The sequence below is a fragment of the Miniopterus natalensis genome, chromosome 4 (genome assembly GCF_054644295.1).
Source record: "Miniopterus natalensis isolate mMinNat1 chromosome 4, mMinNat1.hap1, whole genome shotgun sequence".
Classification (NCBI taxonomy): domain Eukaryota; kingdom Metazoa; phylum Chordata; class Mammalia; order Chiroptera; family Miniopteridae; genus Miniopterus; species Miniopterus natalensis.
The window spans coordinates 70,845,896-70,873,505 of record NC_142084.1 but is presented as its reverse complement, the minus strand read 5'-3'; the positions used below and the strand labels follow the sequence as shown (position 1 = coordinate 70,873,505).

At 48.3% G+C, this 27,610-nt stretch overlaps 2 protein-coding genes across 2 annotated transcripts in view; both read left to right on the top strand.

Moving 5' to 3' along the window:
- MED26 (mediator complex subunit 26) overlaps positions 1 to 9,206 on the top strand; it is a 34,284-nt gene extending 25,078 nt beyond the window's left edge. The window contains exons 2-3 of the mRNA XM_016209384.2: positions 5,984 to 6,058; positions 6,505 to 9,206. Coding sequence (XP_016064870.2) covers positions 5,984 to 6,058; positions 6,505 to 8,157 — 1,728 coding nt within the window. The 3' untranslated portion in view covers positions 8,158 to 9,206. The remainder of the gene's footprint in view (positions 1 to 5,983; positions 6,059 to 6,504) is intronic.
- A 2,088-nt stretch (positions 9,207 to 11,294) lies between these two features.
- SLC35E1 (solute carrier family 35 member E1) lies at positions 11,295 to 21,949 on the top strand. Its single transcript, XM_016209383.2, has 6 exons — positions 11,295 to 11,700; positions 11,973 to 12,043; positions 14,134 to 14,271; positions 15,505 to 15,630; positions 18,310 to 18,555; positions 19,012 to 21,949. Exons 1-6 carry the CDS (start codon positions 11,295 to 11,297, stop codon positions 19,240 to 19,242), a joined length of 1,218 nt encoding a protein of 405 aa, XP_016064869.2. The 3' UTR covers positions 19,243 to 21,949.
- Positions 21,950 to 27,610: the final 5,661 nt, after the last annotated feature.

Below are 27,610 nucleotides of genomic sequence, written 5' to 3'. Positions count from 1 at the left end.
TGTCCCATCCAAATTTAAGGAAGTAGGCGTATTTAGTAACCTTTTTTTTTTTTTAGATTGTGGTAAATTTCAAACAAGAAATTAGAATAATGTAACTATCCTGACATCCTTAGATACCAACTTAAAACCCTACTTACCAGATCAACATTGTTTCCTCTACCCTGCCTCCCCCCACACCCACCCAAGTGGGTTATTTTGTAGCAAGTTCCAGGTGGCATCATTTCTTCTGTAAATAGTCTAAAACGTGTGATTAAAGATTAGGATAAGCAGTGTACTTTTCATGTTCATATGGATTGTGGCATGCTGTGGAGTTTTGTGCAGGTTTTTTTATTGCTCCCTCGTGACCCAGGAAGTGGGAGGATAGGGACATCACCTGAGCAGGAGTGGTGGTATCCTGCACTGGCATTGTCCAGACTCTTGCCCAGACTGCTTCTGAGGGGTGTTGCCCTCTCCCTGGCACTGTGTGTTTCCAACACCCTGGTTCCCCTTTTATGTGAGTCGAGCAGCAAATGTCTCCAGCTAGGCTGGCTGGAGTAGTGACTTACGTGCTGAGGAACTTTCTGAGAATGAAGGCTTTTTTGCTTCCTTTGTGCCTGCTCTTGGTTTTCATGTGTTGTAAGACCCCATAAGAGCCCTGGGAACTGGGTTAGCAGTGAGGAGCATCCTCCCCAGCTCCTAGAGAGAATGTGCTCAGGGAGGGTTTTCTCCTCTCCCTGGCCCGAAGCCAGGAGGTGCCTGAATTTTGGGGTTGCCTGCACATTTGATGCTGGAGACACTGCCTGCCCGAATGGACGACGATGTTCAACCTGTCTGAATCCAGTATAAGAGCCATCAGCAAAATAGTTATAGAGTCAGTCCCACCAGTAGTCATGGGCGATTTTGTAGACACTTGCATCACACCCGGGGTGACTTCCTGCCTTACCTTTGCAGTGGACACCTCAGGTCCTCTCTGAGTGTTCCCCATTGCCTGGCCTGCCCTGCCTGCTCCCTGCCATTCCAGAGTAGCTCTGTCCTATCTTGCACATCCTTTAAGGACATTTAGGTATTTGTGTGCGTGTGGAATAAATGCCACCACACTGGGGGCTCCATGACTGGGCAATATTTATTTCCAATAAAGAGGATAGTCAAATACTGAAAGCAAATGGGTTGAATGAGTGGGCTGGGGCGGGGAGCAGTTCACACAGGAAGTCATCATTGGCAGAAAGGGGAGGTGACACTAGGCTAATTGTTCAGGAAATACAAATTAGTCTGAGTCTATTGAGGGAGCCCTAATGAGGAAATGAGAGGCTGCAGGTGCTCAGACTCCCTGATGTATGGATTCTGCCCCTTTTGGGAAAGCCACTTGTGATGTGGTCTTGAGGTGTGTGTTTTTCTGGAAAGAACCCCAAGGGAGACACCCAAAGGAGGGTCATGGAGAGGCAGCAGGAGGCTACATGTGGCCATCAGCCCTGGCCTGCAGACTTATCCCAAAGCAGCCCAGAGTTTCCCTCCCCTTGGAGATGGAGCAGTATATGTGCTGTGGTGATGAGAGCATGTTTTCATACAGACTGGTAGGTGGTCTGTTGGGGTGGTGGCAGCAGTTAGCTCTCACTGGGGCTGAAGTTGATAGAAGGCAGGTTATGTTCTGGCATCCTCACTCATGCCACAGTCTTCACTCTGGTTCCCTCTCCCCTCTTCAGGGGTTTGTTGCCATCTCACCATCTCACAAGGCCCTGGGACCTCTGCGTCCACCCTAGGAGACCCCACTCAGGTGCCCTTGCCACAGGCGTACCTTCCAGCTGACACCCACATCCTTACCCTCAGGACCCGTGCTGGGCTTTGCATTCCTCCAGCCTGGATAGAGTCTCCCTTTGGTCATGTCACCCTGTGTGTCTGCTGCCCAGGGTGGGAGGCCTGCTGCCCCTGAGTGGGTGGGTTGGTAAGGCAGGTTCAGGAGCCTCTGTCTGTGATCAGAGCCACTGCCTACCAACAGGCTGGCTGGGGTAACACTGCCTACTGGATCTGAGGCCAGAGGCCCTATATGATGCTGCACAGATCCCCAGGACTCCTGCCTGTCCAGTGTGTTAAGGGCCAGAGTTCCAAGACAGACTCCTGGTGGCATTTCTCAGGGTCTGCAAATAGAGTTGATCTGGAATGCCCAGGTGCTGCTTTCCACATAGTGCTGAGTGCCCTCTCCATCATGGCCCAAGAGGGCGGGCAGAGCCAGAAGGATGAGCCCTCCAGGAGATCCCTAACTTCCATGAAGCCAGGGCAGGAGGGAGAAAGGCAGAAGGCAGCATTTTCCATAGGGCCCAGGGCCTCTCTGTGTACCACCCAAGTTATGGCAGGGCCCACAAGCCTGACCTGTCACACCTTCTCTGAAGCTTCCAAGGAGGGTCCTGACTATGGGGTGTCTGTGGCACCAGCTGGCTGCTTGCCCCAGGCGGTGCAGGTGTTCTGCCTCCCCCTCCTGTCTGGCAGTGGGATAACGTCTGTCCAAGGACAAGGACACTGTGTTGCCAGGCTTGCTCTGGGAGACTTGGTGGGCTTGCTCTGAGGGGATTGCAAGGACACTCTGTGTTGCTGGGCTTGCTTTAGAGGGATTGCTGGTGTGGGGACCCAGGACTCTAAATATACCAGGATGAGGTCACTGGGGTGGAGATAGGCTATGTGGCAACCTCAGGACCCTGTTAGGGCCGGAATCCCAGGACTGGAGACAGGGAGCTGGTGGCCTTGCTCTTGCTCTCCCTGTGGGACTGGCCTCCTCACCGCACAGTGTCCCCTTGCACTACATCACTGCTCAAGGCACATTAGAGGTACATGTCACGTCTTAGACCCCCTCCCTTGGCTCAGTTTGGAGTAACTTTTTAGTGCCAGCTGGGTGTGTTCATGGCCACAGACCCAAATGAAAACATGAGATGAGGCCATTGTTGCCAGGGCACAAGTTGGCCCCTGGCAGGGGGGCAGCTTAGCGAGAGTTCTGTTAGGCTCAGTGAGGGCTACTGTCCTGCTCTGTGATCACTGCAATTTACACCCATGCTGCCTTCAGTTGGAAATGGGGCAGATTAAAAAAAGCCAGGAATATACAATGCCAACAGAGTAACCCCCCCACCCCACCCCCAGGATGCCCCAGTACCTGGGCACGTGGTACCTTACATAGCAGAAGGGATTTTTGTGACTAAGAGAGCAGACCTGGATAGCCCAGGTGGGACCCAGCCTGATGTCACCAACTAAACAAGGTGGTGACATGTGGAATCTTTATAAGCAGAGACTGTTTCCTGGCTGATGAGAGGTACCATGGGGCGGGGGGGGGTGGGGGCAAGCTAGGGAATGCAGTGCCTCCCAGAAACTGGGAATGGCCTTCAGATGACAGCCACAAAGAGAACAGGGACTTCAGTTCTGCAGTACTGAGGAACTGAATTTTACCAACACCTGAAGGAGCAGGAAACGGGCCCTTGAGAAACCCCCAAATGGAGGGCAGTCTGCCAACATCTGGATCACAGCCCAGGGAGACCCGAGTATACTCCTGACCTCCGGAACCTGGGATGATGTGTGCATTTTGTTTAGGCCGCTCAGTCTGTAATCACGTATGAACACTTTAGCACCAAGAGGAAACTGATACACCACAGGGCTGGCAAGGATGTGGGAAACAGGCTTTCTCATCTTCCAATGGGAGCAGCCTCCCTGGGGGCTAATTACAGTAGTTCCTGGCCTTGGAGCTCACAGCCCCTCTGGCTGCTTGTTTGTTAGCCCAGAGTCACGTCTGATAAAGATAGTGATTGCAGCTTTGTCTGTAACAGCCAGTGAAAACACCTAAGTGTCCCCCAACAGACCCCGCTTAATGGGGCCTCCCCTCACTAGAAGGCTCAACAAGAAGGGGGGTCTCTGCTGCTGGACGTTTCAGATGTTAGTGAGAAAGAGCAAGACATAAAAACCATGTTTGTTTGTTCTTTAATATGTGATAAGTATGTGCACAGGCTTGTGTATGCAAGGAATATTTCTGGGAAAGCTAGAAGGAGATGCTGCAGTGGCTAGGTGGGAGGTGTACCTTTCCTTACTATATTGTGCCTATGTAACTCTGCTCTAGTGTGTGTGTTTGACAGAGGGGATGATGTGCTTACTGTGTGATTTTGGTGGGGAGAGGGGGCTTACTGCACATTTGGGCTTCCCCCTTCCAGCCAGCCCACTGAAAATCTGCAGCTGCTGGGTTTGTGGAACTGCAGGAGTTCTTATTCTTTATCCAAATCCTTCAGTGGGAATGTTTTGTCAACATGTACTCCCAGGCCAAGGCTTGCTTCTTCATTAATAGTGTCTTTTAGTAAGCCCAAGTTCTTCCCCCCCCCCCCCCAAAAAGATTTTTTTTGTTTTTGTTGTTGTTTTTTCCCAGAGAGGAAGGGGGAGAGAGAGAAACATCAATGTGAAAGTGATATATCAATTTGCTGCCTCCTGTATGCCCCCTACTGAGGGTAGAGCCTGAAACCCGGGCATGTGCCCTGACCGGGAATTGAACCAGCAACCTTTCAGTGTGCAGGATGACGCCCAACCAAGTGAGCGAAACCTGCCAGGGCAAGCCCAAGTTCTTAACTTTGATGAAGCCAGTTTCCAGTTTGTCCATATTTTTTTCTCAGATGGTTAGTGTTTTGGGGCTCCTAAGAAATCGTTGTCTACCCCATGGTGGCAAAGATCTCGTTTCTTCTAGATGCTGAGTTTTTACTTTCACCTTTAGGTCTGTAGTTCATTTTGAATTAATCTTGAGTATGCTGTGGGTGCTTGGTGTAAGTGGAGTCAGCCATATTTATTTTATGTGACACTTCCCTCCCCATGGTTTCAACAGCATCTTGTTGGTGCACAAAAGCTGCAGTTTGTTCGTTTCTATGGCTTTTTAATTTCGCATTCTGTTCGTTCAACTCTTAGAGGACACTGGTGTCATCATAACATTTGAACATGTCACCTGAAACTTTCTGTATCATCTCCTATCTGTAAAATGTGATAATAGTACCTACCCTGGGGTGGTTGTGACAACTAAACCAAGGTGGTGACATATGGAAACATGTATTAGTAGGACAGGGCCTGTCTTGTAGCAAGTATCATAAAGGGACGTAATTGCTTGGTCATAAGATATACGTATGTTTATACCAAAGCCCATTGCTTCCCAGTCAGCTGCGCCAGCAGCTCCCTGGTGCCAGGCCGGCGTAGCTCAGCAGTTGAGCATCTACCTATGATCCAGGAGATCAAGGTTCTATTCCTGGTCAGGGCACATTGCCTGGGTTGTGGGCTCGCTCCCCAGCAGGGGGCCTGCAGGAGGCAGCCAATCAATGTCTCTCTCATCATTGATGTTTCTCTCTCTCTTTCCTTCTAGCTTCCTCTCTCTGAAATCAATAATTTTTTTATTTTTATTTTTTAAAGAGAACTCCCTGGTATTTTCAGTACCATTTCTGCTAGGTGGGTGTGTGCAGTGTGTTCATTTGAGGGTTCAGTCTGCACTTCCTGATTACTGGGAAAGTTGAGCACTGATGCTATACCCTCCTATGTTCTGCCCAGGGTCTCTGTATGTTCCAAATTGGGATCCTCGGGGCCCTGTGGCATCTGTCCTCTCCTACTTTGTGACTTTTTGCTCTCTTTATGGGATCTTTGGATGAACTCTAAAGATCTTCTTAATGTAGACAAATCTATTGATTACATATCATTCTTGTCTTTTAAGCTTGGTGTGTTTTATTTAATAAGCACTTTAGCTTCCCACCCCATCAGTTGGCAGAGTAGAGTGTATCTCCTGGAACGAGAGCAGATCTTGTTTCATAAACGTCATGAGTTTTGGTTGTGTGACAGCCACTGGAGCATGTGGTCATTTACATGAGTGGGAGGGTATGTGCTGGTTGGCCCTAGGAGCAGGTGTGGTGTGGGGTCTTCAGTGATGCCAGATCCACCCGCTCTTGGTGTGGGAGAGGTGGAGCAGGCTGGGATAGGGAAAAGGGCAGGAGTGTGATGAGTGGCTCCTGTCTTACAGATCCGGAACATGGTTGCGGTGCTGGAAGTCATCTCCAGCCTGGAGAAATACCCCATTACCAAAGAGGCACTGGAGGTGAGTGTCCCAGCCCACAGCACATGCTTGAGAATGTAATCTTTCCTTGGGCACTGCAGGAACCTGGGGGGGGAGGTCATCCCAGAGCTGGGGTTCCATCCTCTGCAGGATGCCCTGCACTCTGGGGTTGAGGGGAATCCAGGGTAGCTGCAGTGGGTGTTGCTGGCCCTCGACCCTTCCTTTGTTGTTGCCTTTGCCACAATGTACTCTCATCCAGAAAGCTTCCTTGACAAAGTGGCTTTGCAGTGGCCTTTGCACCAGTAGCTTGCAGGATGGTGCTTCTGAGAATGCTGTCTCTGGCCCTGGAATCCTAGTCTAAGGACTATATTTGAGAATATAGATGTCACAAAGGACCCAAATTCCCCCTAGGTTTTGTGTCTGGTAAAGTTTAGCAGCCACAGGGGATTCCTTGTCCCAAAAATGTGTCATGGTCTCTCTGGTTGTAGGAGACGCGACTTGGGAAGCTCATCAATGACGTCCGCAAGAAGACCAAGAATGAGGAGCTCGCCAAGCGGGCCAAGAAGCTGCTGCGGAGCTGGCAGAAGCTTATTGAGCCTGTACACCAGAATGAGGCGGTCCTGCGGGGACTGGCAGGTGCCCCTGGCTCTGCTAACGGGGGTGCCCACAACTGCCGGCCAGAGATGGGGGTGGCTGGTGCGCCCAAGAGCATCCATGACCTGAAGAATCGCAATGACATCCAGAGACTGCCTGGGCAGCGGCTGGACAGGCTGGGCAGTCGCAAGCGCCGGGGGGACCAGCGTGACCTCGGCCATCCTGGGCCGCCTCCCAAGGTTTCTAAAGCAAGCCATGACTCCCTAGTCCCCAACTTATCGCCTCTCCCCACCAATGGGATAGGCGGGAGTCCCGAGAGCTTCCCGGGCCCCTTGGACAGTGGCAGGCACATGGGCCTAGAGGGCAGCTGCCTGGAGCAGGGCGAGAATGACAAGCACAGCATCAAGATCCCCATCAATGCTGTGAGGCCTCACACCAGTTCCCCAGGTCTGGGCAAGCCCTCTGGGCCCTGCTTGCAAAGCAAGGCTGCAGTGCTACAGCAGCTGGACAGGGCAGATGAGACCTCGGGACCCCCCCACCCCAAGGGGCCACCTCGCTGCTCCTTCAGTCCCCGGAACTCACGACATGAGGGCCCCTTTGCCCGGCAGCGAAGCCCATACACACCCAAGGGCTCTGTGCCCAGCCCCTCGCCTCGGCCCCAGTCCCTCGATGTCACGCAGGTGCCATCACCGCTGCCACTGGCCCAGCCATCTACACCCCCTGTGCGGCGGCTTGAGCTGTTGCCCAGTGCCGAGAGCCCAGTGCACTGGCTGGAGCAGCCTGAGGGCCACCAGCGGCTGGCAGGGCTGGGCTGTAAGGCAGGGCTACCATCAGCTGAGCCCCTCCTGCCCCGGGCTGGCTTCTCCCCAGACTCCTCCAGAGCGGACAGCGATGCGGCCTCCTCCGGTGGCTCAGACAGCAAAAAGAAGAAGAGATACCGGCCTCGTGACTACACCGTGAACTTGGATGGTCAAGTGGCTGAAGCAGGCGTCAAGCCTGTCCGGTTAAAAGAGCGGAAGCTCACCTTTGACCCCATGACAAGACAGATCAAACCTCTGACCCAGAAAGAGCCAGTTCGAGCTGACAGCCCTGTGCACACAGAGCAGCCCAGGACAGAGCTGGATAAACCTGAGGCCAAGGCCGGCCTCCAAAGCCCCTTTGAGCAGACGAACTGGAAGGAGCTGTCACGCAATGAGATCATTCAGTCCTACCTAAGCCGGCAGAGCAGCCTGCTCTCATCTTCGGGCGCACAGACCCCGGGGGCCCACCACTTCATGTCTGAGTACCTGAAGCAGGAGGAGAGCACCCGGCGTGGGGCCAGGACGCCACACGTGCTACTGCCTCCAGGCCCATCCACCGACCTTCCAGGGCTGAGCCGACAGGTCACACAGGACGATCTGGACAGAATCCAGGCCCACCAGTGGCCAGGGGTGAACGGGTGTCAGGACACACAGGGTAACTGGTATGACTGGACACAGTGCATATCGCTTGACCCGCACGGCGACGACGGGCGGTTGAACATTCTGCCTTATGTTTGCTTAGACTGACCGGCCCCTCGGCCTCTAAGTGCATTCCCACCTTGCAGTTAGCGGGAGGGCAGCTGGACCTGTAAGCCTCCAGTGGTTTGGAGCCCGGCTGAGGCAGAAGGGAGGGACGGGGGTCTAGAGGTCTCTCCGAGCTCTTCCCTCAAAATTCTCCTTCTTTTGTGAAATGCTGCTACCAGTTTACTAACAAAATTACAAAGGAAGGACCGCGTGGAAGGAAGGCCGGCAAAATGAGTTCAGAACTCTATAGCAAACCAGCTATAAAAAGCGTTAGTTCCCCACCCAGAAGAGGTGTGGACACTTCCCAGCACCCATGAGCTGGGACCTCAGTTGCAGGCAGGCACAGAAAACCTGTGGGAAAAGTTACCTTTAACAGTGACAGAAGCACGCATCTCATCTGTCTGTGTTTTCTGTTCTTTAATTTGGCCCTGAGTGTCTGAGGCAGTGAGCAACCAACCCCATGGCCTCTGTTTGCATCCCACCCAGCCAGTGTTTCCATCATGGTGCCAGAAGCTTCTCAGATGTAGTGAGCTGCTGGCAGCAGGGGGGGCCACCTGGCTAGCCAGTTTGACCCACACTCCATGGGCATCCATACATTAGTATCTGGTTTCAGTTCAAACCGAGTTTTTAAAGAAATGCTGCAAAAATTTAAGTTTTCTAGTTTATTTTATTCCCTTCTTCCATCTCACCACCAGCCAAATAATTTTCTTCCTCTTCATTTTCCCTTTCCTACACATATCTAGAAAACTTCACCTTTCTAGTCCCATCCCCAAAACAAAAAGTTCCCGCAGGTGCTACTGGTGTGTAAAGCTGTACTGTTGGTGAGGAGACTTGTCTGTGCGCTGGAAACACTCATGACCATTCCTTTAGATTCGTTTGCCTTATGGTTATTGTCATAACGCGATTTGCAAAAACAAGGAGCCTTAGTGAATGTACAGTACCTAGACTTCTGTGTTCTCAGGATGCAGAAGGGAGCAACTTTGCTATTTGGTCCAGTAAGTGGACACCTTGTGATATAAATGTGGAAATAAAAAAAAAACCATTTGCACAAACTGGTGTGAAAATCATTTCTAATTTGGTCCTTTATAGCCAAATCAGCCCTTTGTGGATTCTGGATGAGCCAAGAAAATGTGTCTAAGGTTTGGGCCTCACAGCGAGTCTGCAGGGAGGTGGGCATTCTTCATGGACACTGATCTCCATCTGTCTTTCATTCAGGGCCATGTGTTGCCTCTCCCGCCTCCAAAGGCATCTGCTAGCTTTGGGGGACAGAGACCAAGGGACCACATCAAGGAATGTTATCCTGTCTCCATCCAGGCCTTACCTGCCCCAGAGAGAAGCCCTCTCAAGCAGGCTGTGACCTTTTTTAATCCCCTAAAATATTTGTAGTTTTTACATGGCATGGCCCAGAGCCATGTCTGGCAGCTATTTCTTGGCCCTGGGTAACAGTGACAGAAGCACACATCGCATCTATCTGCGTTTTCTGTCATCCATGTTCCCGTGAAGGCCTGGAGCTTAGATCTGACTGGTGATTTTTTATTTTTTTTTAATAACTTTTCTTCCTTGACTATGAAGTGATTGATCATTTAATTCTCCACCCTTGTGCCCGGAACCATAAGCTGACTTTGGTTTTCTAGTTTTTTCACTCCAGGATTGGTCATCTTGGACATATCTGCTTAATTTCACACATGAAGAAGCAACTACCCCTTAAGAGGGGAAACCCCACAGGGTGAACCAAGAGGTCCAGGCATATTCAGTCAATCCAGAGCCACAGTTCCAAAGCCAGTGTGGATACCTAACATAGCCTTCCTTAGTTTGGTGCAGGACACACCCACCCCAAGAAGAGGGCAGTGGGTGAAGTGGCTCTGAGGGCAGTGTGAGGCTGAACTCTGGCCCTGCCATCTACCAGCTGTGTGGCTCAGTTTGCTCCTGTATATGTGTCCCCATTTGGGAGATACAAGTGTCTACTCCAGAGCTGTGATGACTTAAATGGTCAGTTTTTTAAAAAGCACCTCAGTGGAACCATCTGTGCTGTGGAATATCTAGTTACTTTCCTAACTCTAGTGTGCCTTGCCTGTTTTTTCACCCTTAATGTGGCCAGCCCTGCTGCCATGCAGGTGTCTGAGTAAGTGACATTGCTATATGACAAATGGTGGTCCACACAGCTGGGAGATACTAGGGTGCAGGTTAGTGTTTAGAGTATCTCCTTTCCTCAGACCTGAGCTGTGGGACAGGTCTCTGCTCCCTGCCCCACCTGCAGGGACCACCTCTCCTGTCTGAGTATCCCATGGTAGATATTGCCTACCTTTGAGAACCCAAGTTTAAGCTAAGGTTTACCCTCCAACACTTTGGAGATCGGTGAATTGCCACTTTCTAATTTGCCAAGTAAGGACACTGTAGAACTTTATCACCCCCGCCCCAAAGTTGTTTAGTACATGACTTTTGGAGCAAATTAAAGTCCTTTAAATAGCACAAGATCATCTTCCTGAAAACACCGTCTTGTTTTCCCTGGCTAGGGCCTGGGGCAGCAGTTGGGACGCGACACCTCCCTTTCCCGCAGTGCCGGAGGAGGCTGCCATGTCTGGGCTTCAGTATGTCCGCCTGTGAAATGGAGAGGGTCATACCTACCTCGTAGAGCACGTCGTCGCGGCGGTTCCTAGGACGTGCTCCCTAGAACCAGCCACGGGACTCCGCTCCTGGTTCGCAGAAAGGATTTAGCTTTTCACAATTTGGTCTTTCACCCTCGATGTCCGCCGCCGTCCTCCCATCAGGAATCTGGTTGAGGGCGCGGTGTAGCGCGGACGTCGAGGAACGACCCGCGAACTCAATGGTGGCTCTTGCGCGCCCACCAATTCTGCTCGGGCTTCGGCTCACGATCCACGGACCAGCCCACCGCTCTGCAAACCCACTGGACTCTCAGCTGGAGTCTCCTTCTTCCGCTTCCGGAATAAGTCCTGCCCCCCACCGGAAAACCACCCGCGGGACATGGAGCCTGCTCTCGCTACGTGGTGGCGGGCGCGGCGGTGACGCGAGTCGGCGGCCAATGGGAGGCGGCGTTGGCTGGCGTGCCCGCCCCTCTCGGCCCCGCCTCAGCCCCTCGTAGTGCCGTCGAACGGGCGGGAAGGGGTGGCCGCTTGGGTAGGATGGCGGCGGCCCCGGGCGCGGGGGGCCCGGGCGCGGCGGGCGGCGGCGGCGGGGCGCGTGAGGGCGCGCGGGTGGCGGCACTGTGCCTGCTGTGGTACGCGCTGAGCGCGGGCGGCAACGTAGTCAACAAGGTAATCCTGAGCGCCTTCCCTTTCCCCGTGACCGTGTCGCTGTGCCACATCCTGGCGCTGTGCGCGGGGCTCCCACCGCTGCTGCGCGCTTGGCGCGTGCCCCCCGCGCCGCCCGTCTCGGGCTCCGGGTCCGACCCGCACCCGTCGCCCGGCCCGCTGCTGCCACCGCGCTTCTACCCGCGCTACGTACTGCCCCTCGCCTTCGGCAAGTACTTCGCGTCCGTGTCGGCGCACGTCAGCATCTGGAAGGTGCCAGTGTCCTATGCACACACCGGTGGGTGCGGCGACAGGTCGTGGGGTGGTGTCTCACCTGCAATGCTGCCAAGGCTGTTAGCTGGGGAGGGACAAGCCCTGGACGGGGGGGGGGGGGGGGGGGGGGGGGGGGGGAGCCTGCAAAGGGAGGGCGGACCACAGAACGAGAAGAACTGAAGAGTTTTGAGGGGCTGCCAAGCTGTCTCAACCCGCGGAGATGTTGGGACAGGAGCTCCCAGGATGGACCCCTGGTCTAGGCAGCCACACCTGAGAGCCCCTTGTTTCTCTTTGCAGTCAAGGCCACCATGCCCATCTGGGTGGTCCTCCTCTCCCGGATCATCATGAAAGAGAAGCAGAGCACAAAGGTAACCCAGGAGGATTCTCTGGGCAGGTGGGGACTCTAAGGGCTTCCAGGAAGTTGCCCAGCTGGTGACGTGGTCCAGGCTCCTGACCTGCAGGCTGCCAGGCTTCCTGTCAAATAAGGAAGTCAGTTTAGATACCTTTGGTGGCCCTTTTGCTGCTAATTTAATTAAGTCACCCTGGTGTGACTTTAGCAGTGGTGGTTTCCCTGAGTTGTCTCTCCTGCGTGGTCTCATGGACACTGCCCTCTCTCTGGTTCCACTTTCCTCCCAGTTTTGAATACCTACCTGGAGTATCTGGTAGACCAATGACTTGGGCCCATCTTGGCCAGGCACCCATTCCCCTCCAGTGGGACCGAGGACGACTTTGTGCTGGAATGGAGTTTCACTTCTTTGCAAGAGACAGCATGGTCAGTTTGGAGGTTTCTAGAGTCAGAAGTGAGATGCTAGTCAAAGGAGACTGATTTGGGCAAAATTCATCAAAGTCTTCTAAATAAAAGCAGCCAAGAATTGGAAATGTTTTAGAATGGAAGTTAAAATGACAGAATCCAGGGCTGCATAAGGAATATGCTTTGGGAACAATCCAGGGTCTGTTTAATTTGCCAAGCCAGGGTATTTCCTGACTTGGGGTGAGAGAAGCTGTGGCTTTAGCCTGAGACAGCCTTGCTATGTCCTCAAGTGGAAGTAGAACTGTTGTCCCAGCTGGAATCCATTTCATGCTGGACAGAGCGCCTCTTTTCTACGTGGTTGGTTTCTGGCATCCTTTATTTTATATAACTAAGAGCAGCAGTGCCTTGGATCAACTTATAGAAATTGGGCCACCTCCAGGTGATTTTTTATTCAGCCTATCTTTTTCCCTGTAAGACCTGGGTGTGTTCTGCCTGCTCCCAGGGTAATGTCAGATGTGACTTGTCGCTGCATCACTCGATATCACAGCATGTTTATCAGGTTTCCCCGTTGTACAGGACATTGGACCTGGCTTGAGCAAGGAGCCGGAAACTTCACACAGTGAGGAAACAGTAGGGAATGACTTGGACAGGAGTCTGATAATGATAGAATAAGTATAGATCCACCCTGTGAGGAAGATAAAGCAGGTCATTCTTGATCTCAGGGAAGGAAATGGGACTTGTAAGGGGAGAGTCACATGCCTAAGGGCCATAGCCAGTAGTGGGGAAGCTGGAATTTAAAGCCCTTGCTCTGCCCTGGGGTGGGTTGGGGAGAGGGGATTGCTCACCTCCCCAATACTAAAATCTTCTAAAATCTCCACAGTTCTTTAAGAAAGTCCTTTGTAGGAGAGAGATGAGCTGGGAGTCAGAAGAGCTAAATGTCAGGAATCGATTTTCCTTTCTCTGGAAGTTGGGAGCCATTTAGCCAGCAGAGTGCTCAGAAGCCATTCCCTGTACCAGGCCCTGGAAAGCTTGGACCTTGAGGAAAGCCTCCTATCCCAGCACATACCTGCTGTGTGCTGGGCACTAGGATAGAGTAGTGAACAAGGACCCACCCTAAAGGAGTGCAGAGACACAGATGAAGTAACAGACACTTGTAACGGGTGGAGATCTCTGTGCCTAGGAACCTGACTGGGGGGGTGGCGTGCAGGAAGATGGGTGGGAAAAGTTCTCATGAATAGTATATAAACTGAAGCCTGAAGAGGAAGTAGCTCTCCAGCTAGAGAAGGCATTGTGGGAGTGTTCCAGCCAGTGGTAAATGCATGTTGGAAAAGGGACCCTGCCAGTCTCCTGGAGGATTGAGGTTTCAGACCCTAGTGTGTTGGTGGTGACAGCTAGATAGATCTGTTAGGTGCAATCCCAGTTTTTGGCCCTGAGCAAGGGCTGTTAATGGGGGTGATAGTATAAGGAGTGGGGCTGCCCACAGTAACATAGCCCCAGGTACTATGATAACCATCTGCCTTCCCCCAACCTCCAAAGCATCGCTGTCACAGCTAATACTGTTGTCCAAGCCAATACTGTTGTCCAAAGGGATAGGTGATGTCCCTCTGGTGAGGGAGGAAAGAGCAGCTGAGGCTTTCCCCTGGGTGTCTATGTTGAGCAGCCCAGCTCAACTCTGGTCCATCAGCCCTTCCTGCCTTCCTCCCATAGGTGTACTTGTCACTCATCCCCATCATCAGCGGCGTCCTGCTGGCCACTGTCACCGAGTTGTCGTTTGACATGTGGGGGCTCATCAGTGCTCTTGCTGCCACGCTGTGCTTCTCGCTTCAGAATATTTTCTCCAAAAAGGTATTTAGGCACCATCTGTGGTACACTTGGTGTTTTGGGGGTGCACGGGTTGTATTAGAAAAAGTGGCCAAGTAGGGATTTCTTTGGTGTTAGAGCAAAGAAAAGCATGTTGTCCTGCTGGTTTTCTGTTGTTTAACTTTTCAAAAGAGAGTATGTTGTTGTTATTTACGTACTTACTTATTTATTTTCAAATGCACGCAAAGGTTTATTTAGAAAGTCACAGAAGTAGAAAAAGTGAGCCAGCTGGGCTGCATGGGCTCAGGAAACAAGTTCAGAGGCAAAAGAAAGGCCCTTGGAGCTGAGGAGAGAGCAAAGGTACTTGCCTTGAGGGAAGAAGAGGGTGGAAAGGTGGGGGCGTGCTCTAGAGAGAACAAAAGAGTGAGCGAGAGAGAGCGCATTTGTTCCAAGAGATTATGTTTTTTATTATACAATTAGCATATGCTCAATATGAAAAAAATCAGGATTGAGTACCTACTATGTGCCAGGCACTGTAGTGGGTGCTAGAGATGAAGAATCAGACCTGCCTCCCTGCCCAGGGTTTCTACCCTATTGAGTGAACTATTAATGCTAGGGGTATTTTCTGCACAGTTTTTAGAGTTGTAATATTATAGATACATTTTAGATAGTTGTAATATTATAGATACATTGCTTTGTTCATTTACTATTATAACATTGCATTCTCCCATATCATTAAAAAGTGTTGCTCTTAACTCGTGTAACAAGCACACTCTTTTCAGGTACCGCAGTTAATGCAGTTAGTTCTTCTGCTGCAAATGCGGGTTATTTCCAATTATTCATTGTAAGTAACACAGTAAGTTACAGTGTTTTTGTCTCAGGTTTTTTATGACTGGCTTACATAAGGATATAATAATTATATAAAGATAATAATAAGGGTCAGAAGATATGTTTATGGCTCTTTATATACTTTACCTGGTAGTGTTCTGAAACAGAAGTATACCAGTTTACTCGGATTTCAGAGGGCCTATTTCACTGCAGCTTCACCAGCACTGAGGCATTGAGTGTTGCTGGTGTGTTTTTTTTGTTTGTTTTTCTTTTCTCAAAACATTGTATTTGTTTCAGGCATGAGTTGCGTGTCTCAGCTACACTTGCAGGTTTGGCAGCCAAGGTCTGATGTCAGAATTAACGTACAGTTGCTGTGTTTAGATCCTGAGTAACTAGAGTCCTTGCCACTTACAGTGTCAATTGGCCTATAATGAGATTTTCTCTCTTCAGGTATTGAGAGACTCACGGATCCACCATCTGAGGCTACTGAACATCTTGGGCTGCCATGCCATCTTCTTCATGATCCCCACATGGGTCCTGGTGGACCTCTCGGCTTTCCTGGTCAGCAGTGACCTGGTGAGTTGGCCAGCACCGAGAACACACTTTTTTCTTGACTGGTTCCAAAGTAGGTTCTTTGTCAGGGAGTTACTACACCTCTGTGTTGACTTTGGGGCCACTGGGGCCTCCAACAGCCTGGTCTTTGAATACTCAGCTCTTTGTCATGACTGATGTTGTATGCAGTTGAGGAAGTTGGCTTCCTTTGCATTTCCTTCTCCAGCATGCTAGATCCCAGCTGCTGATAGCAGTCGAATTTGCACCAGTGGCATGAAAGAAGAAAAAAACAGCATGGGGAACTTTCCTGTCCTGATAACCTGGTTCAGATCTCACTCTGACTTTAAAACTGTGCTCGATTCCTTTCTTGGTGTCATTTCTATACATATTTTCGTGTCCTCCAGTTGTAGCTGTAGTTCTCTGAGCACAGGAAATAGTGTCTTCCTACCTCCCGTGCCAAGCTAGCCTCCAGAGAGTGTGCTAGAAACTAATGCAGCTGGCAGTGATGAGGAGGTGTGCGTGGTTCTTCCAGGCCTGAGTTAGGGGGAAGGAGTAAATGTTTATTAGGGCTTAATGAGATCTGACTGGACTCTTGACATTAGTCTTTAATCCTTAGCACCACCTGTGGATGTAGTGGAGTTTATCTCCAGTTATCAGAGAAGAAAACTGGCTCTGTGTTCTAACTTCCCTTCCACATTGCTTAGCTGTGACTTTTCTGTGAATAATTTTCATCATCAACCAGGACTAGTCTGTTACCTTGAAGTACAGTGCACAAGAGGCAGTGCAATGCTTCTCTTCCTTTTTAGTGACCATCTTCAGAGTAAAGAGTTAGAGCTGACTGCAAATAAACCAATGAGGTTTATTTTTCCTTTTCGGGGGGTGGAGGAGGGTTCTCTTATGTTTTTTACTGTCGTTACAAAGTTGTGTTAGTTGTATTATTATTTTCACATTCAAATTAAACTGTCTTGACCGATGGAGTCTGTGCTGTTGGCTCCCTGCCCTTCTGACAGCACATGTCAGCCTTTGGTGACTTTTGGTCCAGCAGGATTTGCTCCTTAATCTGTATAACTCCAGTGTCAGACCTGCCATCAATCCCTCCTTGGGGAACCCAGGTTGCTTTTAGTGGAGAGTGGTGTTTAGAAATGCAATGTGAGTGCCATGTGTGCTCACTGCTGTTGGGCTATCACTGCTTTTAAGCCTTTGCAATGAAACACTTAGGAAAGAAGTATTTAGGGGCAGAAAGGTGAGTTCATTCCAATTCTTTCCAATTCCCATTTAACATCACAGAATTTAGTACTGCTTTGATTTTTTATTAATATCTTCTGGATCATTTGGTTCCTTGCAACATTTCCTTCTCCAGTTATTCACATACATGACCCTACTATACACACATATAATTGCTTCAGAGTGAGAATCCCTGGGGAGAACTGCGGGTCAAGCAATGAGAAGGTTTAAGATTCTGTGCAGCTTTACTTGTCCTTAGAACATGTTCTATTAAAAATGTACAGCAGGTCCTTCATTAATGTCATTTTGTTATAGCATTGGTGAGATGCTGTAGGAACTTAACTCTTGTTTGTATCACTAGCCTCTGGTAAAGCTGGTTTCATTAATATGTCCTTTCGCGTAAAGTCTCAGAACCTGTCGACGACATTGAGGACTTACTAAACAATTGAAATACTGTGTTCTAAGGGTCTCCCTCTCCCCCACCGGGGATCAAGCCTGCAATCCGGGCATGTGACCTGACCAGGAATCAAACTGGTGACCTCTTGGTTCATGGGTTGATGCCCAACCTCTGAGCCATACCGCCTGGGCTTGGGTGGATCCTTCATACACTCAGGGGCTACCTTCCCAGGACCTCCCTGTCTTATAGAATGCATCATGTCTGCTAATGGTCTGTATGTTTGTGTCCCCCAAAATTCACATGTTGAAACTCAACCACCAATGTGATGGTGTTAGAAGGTGGGGCCTTTGGGAGGTGATTATATCATGAGGGTGATGGAGCCCTCCTCAGTGGGATCAGTGCCCTAAAGGGACCCCAGAGAGCATCCTCACCTCTTCCACCACTTGAGGACACCACAAGAAAACACCAAGAAGCCCACACCAGACACGGAATCTCCTTGATCTTGGACTTCCAGCCTCCAGAGCTAAGAAATGTCTGTTGTTTGTAAGCCCCCAGCCAGTGGTGTCTGTTACAAGAGCCCAATCGGACTGAGACCATGTCCAGTAAGCAGACCTCACTGTGTTAACCCCAGAGCCCTGGCCTTCACTGTCCATGAACGAGGGAAGTTTTTGGTTCACCCCATGCTCTCTACCCTTTGGACACCTGATGTCCCTCTCTGAGACTCCACTTTCTTGGCAGAAGGGGAAGGTGGTGATGACGATGGTGGTAATGATGATGGTGGGTATGATGGTGGTGGTGGTGGTAGTGATGGCTCTGATGACAATGACAGTAGTGGTTGATGATGGTGGTGACTGATGATGGTGACATTGAAGACAGTGAAGGTGGTGATGATGGTAGTGACTTGTGCCATGCAGAATGTTGTGAGGGTTAGAGGCTGTGTGTATAAAGCACCTGGTATCACAACAGAACCCACCTGGGTCTGCTCCCCACCAACTGACCCCCAATAAGCCACTCTGTACCCCTCCCCCAATCTCTGCCAGGGCAGGCATGTGACCATGGTGCTGTCTTGCTCCCATCTGTAGACCTATGTGTCCCAGTGGCCCTGGACGCTCCTGCTTCTGGCTGTCAGTGGCTTCTGTAACTTTGCCCAGAACGTCATTGCCTTCAGCATCCTCAACCTCATCAGCCCTCTGAGCTACTCAGTCGCCAACGCCACCAAGAGAATAATGGTCATCACAGTGTCCCTGATCATGTTGCGGAACCCGGTCACCAGCACCAACGTCCTGGGTATGATGACGGCTATCCTGGGGGTCTTCCTGTACAACAAGGTGAGTCTGGGGTGGAGGAGGCTGTCTGACCCCTTGACACCAAGGGAGGCACCAAGAGTGGTGGAGGGGGAAAAAGAAGTAGCCTCACCAGAACCTAAGAGGCCACCACCCAGCTTTGCCAAACTGATTTATGGTCCTGGCGCAGCCCCTCCTGTCCTGGCCTGCCTTTTCCCACATGGGTGACCCCAGCCCTTGCCTTACTCCAGCCATGGCTTGGGTCTGCTGAGGCTTTGTCAGGCTCCTGTAGGCTCTGTTTAGACCTCTGAAAGGACATAAGGTGGCTAACAGGGAGGGCCAGTCCATTAACCATTCACTGGCCATGTCCAGCCCTGCTTGGGTTGACACCTTGCATTGGCCTTGAAGGGCTGCTTGACAGTAAATCTTGAACTGCCCTTTGCCTTGTGCATGTGTCCTGGGGAAGGAGCCAAGTGTCCCACTGCTCTCTTAACCCTGCAGACCAAGTATGATGCAAATCAGCAAGCACAGAAGCACCTCCTCCCCATCACGACAGGGGATCTGAGCAGCAAGGAGCACCACCGGAGCCCCCTGAAGAAGCCCCACAACGGTGTCCTCTTCCCCCAGCATGGGGACTATCAGTATGGCCGCAACAACACCTTAACAGACCACTTCCAGTACAGCCGGCAGAGCTACCCAAACTCATACAGTTTGAACCGCTATGATGTGTAGAGCCTAGAGGATAGGGTGGGTCGTTCTGCAGCTTCCCCCAAACCCACCCATCCCCAGCACTACCAGAAACTTCTGACAACCAGTGAATGTAAGCCCAGCTGAGGGTATGGTGCACAACTATCAGAAGACCCTGGGGTTCCCAGCCTCCCAGGGCAGCAGGATGCCCTCCCTGCAATGAGGACCACCACCCTTGAGCTCTGGTGTTCCATGCCCTTTCTTCCTGGAGTTTGTCATCTGAGGGCAGTGGCACTATGAAGATCTTGGCCGGGTGTTACCTTTCTGTGTAGACTTAATCCCCAAGTCATGTATTTCACAGTTCTTGTTCTGCTTCTCAGATAGCATTTCCAGATAATCCTCTGGAAAGGCGGAATCGTTGTGGATATAGACCCTGGAATGGGCAAGGAGATGGACTCAGTTTCCCCATCAGCCCATGGCTATTTGCAATTGCTGGCAAACGCTCTCAAATGAACAGCCATTGTGTTTAGCATTGAATTCTTGGAGGCTGATTCTTTAACCTACAAGTCAGAGTTGTGTGTTGGGATCCAGAGGAAACAGCAGAGCAGGGCATTGCTCCTCTTAAAGCGGTAAGGAGGAGGAGACTGCGGGGCTGGGAGAAGGATCACTAGGAAATCATGCTAAGTGTTTAAAGCTCTGTTTCTGACTCTTTTGTCTCTTCTGGTGGGTCTTCACTGCTGTGACGGCTTAGCAGGATGTCTGGGAGATGTTGATTTCATGACGATCTCTCATTTTTGTAGGGAATGTTTTGGAGTTGTATTTACGTCTTGGTCCCCAGAAGGGGATGCATAAGGACTGGCTTATTGATTGAAAACCCTTTTGCTTTTAAATGTTTAAAAACTAGAAAAGTTCCCCTGCTGATGCCTGTCTGATACATATCAGCATTTGGTAGGAAACGGTGTTGAGAAGCACCTTTCAAATGACCACAATGGCTGAAAACAGAATGAATCAAGAATATTATCTGGATGGTTTGTGTGACAGACAAGAGCACAGTGCTTTGATTCTATGGCCTATTCTTTTGGTGCTTACATTGGGATCTGAATCATGTCCTGGTGAAGGGGGGAAGAGGCGAGCACCAAGCTAGGATCTGGTTTGTCAAATCAGATGCTTTGGTCAAGAAAAAGTTGTTTTAAAAAAAGAAAATATAGGAAAAGTTAGTTTTGGCAGGTTCACACGATAACCTGTGCGCCAAGGTCCAGGTGGGGGTTTCTGTCTTTCCTGGCATCAGGAAGGGCTGTATCCTCCCTCCTGGAAGGGATCACTGACTGGGCTGGTGGGGCCTATGGCGATGGCTGCTTTTCCTTTAGCACCGTCCCCAACAGATGGGACAGGAGTCATCCTTTTCCTCCTGGTGAGACATTTTTGCTACTCAGAGAGTAAATGATGTAGCTTATGCTTGACTCTTGGTTTGTTTTTGATAATTGGAATTTTGTATTGAAGAGGTTTCTTTTTGTCAGCTCCCATTGGGCCACTTTTAGAGGGGTCTCGGATGCCTTCTGGCCTGTAAGTTTATGAACCACCAGCCTCAGGAGTCCCTGTTTGTTGTCTGTTGTTTGCTTGCTTTCTAATTACTTTGGCCCCAAGTTTCTAGATGATTGCTATGTGAAATCTGAAAAGGGGCAATCCTGAAGGGTGTAATTGGTGATGAGCTTGCTGAGTGCCTTCACCAGAAGCAGTCAAGTCTACAGTTGAGTTTTTCTCAAATCTTTGTAACAAATGTGGATAATTTTACACTGCAAAGATATTGTGGTGGTTGTCTTTATGATTAGAGTAACTGACTCCTTGAACATATAATTGAACTCCAAAATGAATTAGGCCTCCATTCAGGTTTAATGAAATTTCCAGTATTGCTGAAATTTGCGTATGTTTCTTTTCCTTTCCAATGCAAAATCTGCTGGTGAGGGAAAATGACTGGTTTTATTAAGGTTTATAAATTAATAAATGGGATATTTAATTATTTACATAAATTTACAGTAAGTACATACACTGGAATGAGTGAGACAATCATATTAGACCAAATCATCAAATCAAGACAAAGACATACTTTTGAGACTTGACAGTTCAGAGCTGACTGATCCCTTGAAGGCTGGTTTTCTAGCCACTTATTGCCCTGGTCTGCTACCCTCCTCCTGCCTCCCACGTTCACATTTGCAGCTGTTCCCCTCACACTCCTCACCTTTGGGGTTTGTGGTAACGAGTTCAGTTTACCCACTTGTGGTGTGGTCTGGCCTGCAACACTAACCCAACTCCTTCATTTTACAGAAGGGGAAACTGAGGCTCAGAGGGCATTTTTAAATAGTGTTTTGATCACTGTATTGAGACTTCATGTAGAATTTTTAAACACTGTATTTTAAGTCATTCATTGTAGGGAAAATCGAATTCCTATTACAAAGGAGAGAAGCCAGAATATGTTCCGGTAAAGCAGCACTGGGATTTCTGAATTTTGCTGTGTATTTGGCATACATAGTGCAATAGGCCCTTTATTATTGCTGGGACGTAACCAGACCTGATTTGTTAAGGGTCAAACAGCCTTAAGGGCAGAGAATGTTAAATTATTAAAGGATCTGAAAATTGTGAATTCTTTTTTTTAAATCGTCACCTATTTTCAAGACAAATGCTGTAGACTGTTCCGTGGGAATGATACTGTATATTCTTTGATGGCATTTACCAAAAATAAATGGTCTCCAGGGAATTGAGACTGGTCCCAGTTTGTCAGTGAGTGACCGTCTTGTGTGCCCAGCAACAAGAGACAAGAGGTAGAAAGAGCAACCTATCTGGTTCTCATATCCAAGAGTATTGCAAACCTTATTTTTCCCGAACCAAATTTAGGACCTGTGATTTGTGAATTTATGAGATAGTAGAATAAAACTATAGAAATCACAGCTGATCAGTTAATTACATGCCTTTACTAAACAGAGTAACGTAAAACCCAAGAACGTTGTGGCAGCTTGTGCTTATGGAGCATATTTCGGAGGTGTAATGCCTACTAAATGCCCAATGCAGTGGTGGGTTTTCACACACAATTCTCATACTCCCTTTGCATTGTTTATTACTTTATAGGTGAAAATGAGGCCCAAAGGGGTTAAGTCACTTGTTTGGGATCACCCAGCTACTTAAGTCGGCCTCCAGAGCCCAGTTCCCCCGATGTGACTTGGAAATCATTCCCACCAATGGCAGGTGAAGTTGACTGAGCAAAAGAGTCAGGCTTTGGCTAGAAATAAATGACAAAAATCTGTAGGGTCCTAGGATTTGCAAATCGGAAACACAAGTAAGCACTATCCAGAATGCTTACAGTAAAAAAAAACAGTTCTTACAGTAAAAAGTACATTCTTGAATCAGTCCTGCATTCTGAGCTCATGGACTGGTGTGATGGTAATCTAGAAGTCCTGTGGTCTGGCTAGTGGATGTAAATTCCTTCCTAAGTCCTACAGAGGGTTACCTATCCAGGCATTGACACACAAATGAAGAGTTCAGAAGTGTAAGTCCTGCCCTGGCAGGTGTGGCTCAGTTGGTTAAACTTCATCCCATGCACCAAGAGGTCTCAGGTTCGATTCCCTGTCAGGGCACATGCCCAGGTTGTGGGCTTGATCCCTGGTGGGGGGGGTGTGTGCAAGAGGCAGCTGATCAATGTTTTGCTCTCACATCAATGTTTCTCTCCCTTTCTCTCTCTAAAATCAATAAAAGTATATTTTTTCAAAAAGTTTAAGTGCTCACCTAGTTGAAGCAAGACTGTTTCCTCATGCCTCAGCCTATTTGGTCTTAGTAATTTAGCAGCCTGACTATACTGACTCATTTTATTCCTCCACCCTTTCCTAGAAGGGTATGTTTCTGTTAAAACTGCCCACATCTTTTTAATTCATAAACATTTTGTTGTGATTTACTGAGCATTTACTTTGATCCAAGTACAGAAAGCTGAGATATATAAGCCTCCTACCCTCAGAGCACTCAGCTTAATTTATACATATGTAACTAAGTAGCACGCAGGTGTTATGTTGGAGATACATGAAAAAGTGCTATGGAACCCGCAGGGTAATTATTTGAGGGGCATACAGGAATGTTTTAACTTGCACTTACAATTCACAAAGTATTTTTTGCACATTTTGTATTCATGCTTAATTTAACCATTAGAACCCAAGTGGGATATATTAGCCTCATCTTACACAGGGAAATAGGAACAGGAAGTTGGCTTGGCCCATGGAGCAGGCCTGGAACCCAGGAGTGTCTGACTCTAAGCCAAGAGCCCTCTGCCTAGCAGAGCAGCCACAATAGTGAGCTTTTGTTTTTCTTTACCTTAGTCATACACCCCTAAGAGGAGTCGGTGCAATCAAAAGTATATCCTGTCGTTTCACTTGCCTGGACCACACTGCTTCAGTTACCCTGAAGGAGCCCTCATGTGTGGATGATCCAAGAGGCTTTGCAGTCTGCCACTGCAGTTCCAGCAGGACTTTGAGCAGCTCTGACCTGAGATGGGGTCACTGTCTTACAATTAAGGGCCAGGTTTAGTGATGGCCCCATTTTTCAGAGAAGAGAGTCTGAACAGCTACTCAGGAATGTTTTCTCCCAGGGACTGTAATACCTGTTGGTCTCAGAGCAACTCCCATGTGACCAGAGGTTTGCTTGATAACATGATCAGGCCCAAGGAATGCTCCAGGCTCCCGCACAAGACAGGACCATCTCTGTTCCCACATCATTTCTCCCACTGTGGCTTCAGCTAGTTGACCACATGGGGTTCAGTTACTATGGGAAACGAGGTAACAGCCACACCAAGCTCTGGCTTTATTGAGACTATAGGTCTGGATATGAGTCTGGATTTCTTGTCACCCCCTAAGTTTTAAGTAACTTATTATCTATATGTGTTTAAGTTTGAACAAAATTGTTAAAGCTACAATGTCAAAAAGAATAAGAAAGCCCGGCCAGTGTGACTCCGTGGTTGAGCGCCAACCTATGAACCAAGAGGTTACCAGTTTGATTCCCAGTCATGGCACATGCCTAGGTTGCAGGCTCAATCCCCAGGAGGGGCCATGCAGGAGGCAGCTGATCGCTGTTTCTCTATCCCTCTCCCTTCTTCTCTCTCTAAAACCAATAAAAACATTTTTTTTTAAATGAGAAAGATGTATAGAGGGAACAATTTCCAAACTGTATGGAGATACATAAACATGTTTGTGAATAGTTTATCTCTTAAGATACAGAAGAAACTGAACAGAACAGTTGTATCTACGGAGCGGGAGGATTTACACATTTTTAAAAAACTGGTAATATTGTACATATTATTTTGTAATATGCTTTTTAAAAATATGCCAGAGCCCTAGCTGTTTTGGCTCAGTGGTTAGAGCCTCAGCTGGTAGACTGAAGGGTCCCGGGTTCAATTCCAGCCAGGGACATGTGCCTCAGTTGCAGGCTCCATCCCTGGCCCTGGTCTGGGCGTGTGCAGGAGGCAACCAATCAGTGTGACACATCAGTGTCTCTCTCTCTCTGTCTACTGCCCCCCAAAAAAGCCATGAGAAATACTTTCTTGGGTGAGGATAAAAAAATTTAAAAAAAAGATTAAAAATATGCCAGAAGCATTTCCCTGTTATTAAATATATATTTTTAAAATCCTCACTTGAGGGTATTTTTTCCATTGCTTTTCAGAGTAGAAAGAAAAACACTTATGTAAGAGAGACACATTGACTGGTTGCCTCCTGCACATGCCCTGACGGGCCAGGGATGGAGACCACACTGAGGTACGTGCCCTTGACTGGAATCAAACCTGAGACCCTTCAGTCCTCAGGCTGATGCTCTAACCACTGAGCCAAACTGGCTAGGGCTAAACATTATCTCTTGATTTGTGTGTCTACGTACATGGTGTTGTAGTGTTTCATTATAGGGATGTGTTACAATTAAGCCCTGGGATAAGTCTGCAGTGCACAATATAGCATACACTTCTGATATGGGATATTCTTCACTGCACATTTGCAGGACCAAAGTGGGCATGCAAGTGGTTTTAAACTTCTTTCCATTCTGCTGCTTAGGTAGGTCTCTTCAGCAAGTTCTCACCCAGAGGTATGCAGTTTGTTTACTTAAGTCTTGCTTCCAAATTCTTAGAAACCATCTCTGCAGCAGCCTCTACCTCTAATAACTCTACTGCTTTCTTCTAACCAGTGGAGTCTGACTGGTCCACTGAAATGAGCCTAGGTGATGCCCTGTGATGCTTAAATTTTCAGTCTCAGATAAATGCATTTTAAGCAATATGAAAAGAATTATGAAAGTTGTGGTCGTGGGTGTACAATTTTTCTGGGAGGCAACCGAGCAATTATCAGTATTACATGTGCATACCCTTAGATTAAGCACAAGATCTATATATATACTAAGGCACTTTTAATAGTGGTCTAAAAATGGAACCAACCAAAGAGATTCCATAGTCTGGCTTCAATAAATTACCATAAATCCACACCACAGAGTCATATGGAGTTATTAAAAAATGACAATACAGATTCATCAACCTGTTTTGGCTCACAGATCCTGTTATTCTGCTAAATGCTGTGTATCTTCAATTCACAAAAATTCATATATGCATGATACTGTGTTATTTCTGAAGTCTATCCATGGTGGATCACAAGTTAAAACATCTTGATAAAGACCTTTACTGACATGGAAAAATGCCCACACTATCCAGATTACTAAGCATCAAACTAAACAGAAAAATCCCACAATGTGAACTTCTACCCGGAGTGTTCACATGGCTAGCTCCTGACTGGGATCTGGTTACTAGATAACCTTATCAGTGTAGGCCTGCCCTCCTCCCTTGTCAAGGTCTCAGTACCATGTTGTTTTCCTTAGTAACAACTCTGTCGTAAGTTTCTTGATTTATGGGTCTCTGCTGTCCCTCCCTATAGACTGTGGGCTCCTGAGAGCAAAGCTTAGGTCTGACTTGTCCATCCATAAGCCACATCCAGCCCCCATTTTTGTGAACCAAAACTGGTCTTTACAGGTGAACATTTGCAATCAACTGATGACAGGAAAGACTAACCTGGAACCTCAAAAAGCATTCCATTCTTATTAATAGACCTGTTTTTTAAAAACTGATTACATTTTGAATTCCACCAATAAAAATGCTATGGACATTTCTCTTGGGTTATGAAAGTACCTACAAAGGCCCTGGCTGAGTAGCTCAGTTAGAGCGTTGTTCTGATAAGCCAAGGTTGTAGCTTCAATCCCTGGTGAGGGCACATACAAGAAACCACCAATGGATGCATAAATTCGTGGAACACAGTGATGTTTCTCTCTCTCAAATCAATAAATTTTTTAAAAACTAAAACAAAAAAGAAAGTGCCTACATAGTATCAATTTTGCCTCTTAGCCCACAGAGCCTAAAATATTTGCTATCTGGACCTTTACAGGAGTTTGTTGACCCGTCCTAAAGCAATATCTGGCATATGGGACGCAATCCCAAAATGTCAAAAGGAGAAATTTATAACAATGAAAAAGTGTACTTAAAATACCTGTACATCAATTTGCACAGGAAAAAACAGCCAACCTCATTTGCTACTTCTTGTTATCTTTCCCCACAATTAGCATGCATTAATTTCATCCTGAGGATGAAAAAGGGGCCACATAATAAACCTGTCAAGTTCAGGGGAGGCCTGCACAGCAGACCTTACACTCAGAGACAAAATAACCTCATAGGATGGTCTGAACATAAAAATTCCTAACTAAAGGCAGGTTATGGCGGGTAGTTATGTCCCAGGCCTATAGCTTTCTTGTTAAAGGTCAATCTTTACCTTAAGCGAGCCTAATTTTCTTTTTGCATTTAAGATAACATACTTTTTTTTTTTAATCCTCACCCCAGAACGTTTTTATTGATTTTTTGAGAGAAACTTCGATGTGAAACATCGATTGTGAGAGAAACATCGATTGGTTGCCTCCTGTACATGACAAGGAATGGGGATCTAACTCAAAAACTAGATATGTGCCCTGGGCAGGATCGAACCAGCAACCACACCCCAATAAACTGAACCACCTTGGCCAGGGCTAAGATAACATACCTTTGAAATGTCAGAATAATCTTTTCCTGACCCCACAGTACAAGGCCACAACATCTGAGACCACAGAACTCCTCAATGTTACCTTGTTCCCCACATACCATCTCTATGTGCTATAAATGTTAACAATCCCGTGCTCGGCAATGTAAAAGTTATGTTTCGCTATTTTGCCTTTTTATCCATTCTCAGATTATTTCCCCGCTTTACTTTCTCCCACCCCCTTAACCTACCACCAACGGATTTCATGTAACCTTCTTTACCGCTCGCTCTCTTCTTTTTATTTTAATGTATAACATAATCTGCCGAACTGCCATTCTCCAGAGCATTTTCTC

Bases quoted from the DNA above. Each gene is read 5' to 3' on its own strand.
- SLC35E1 (XM_016209383.2), top strand. From the start codon at position 11,295: ATGGCGGCGGCCCCGGGCGCGGGGGGCCCGGGCGCGGCGGGCGGCGGC. The intron at 11,701-11,972 runs GTGGGTGCGGCG...TTCTCTTTGCAG, and splicing joins AGTGTCCTATGCACACACCG to TCAAGGCCACCATGCCCATC. The intron at 14,272-15,504 runs GTATTTAGGCAC...TTCTCTCTTCAG, and splicing joins AGAATATTTTCTCCAAAAAG to GTATTGAGAGACTCACGGAT.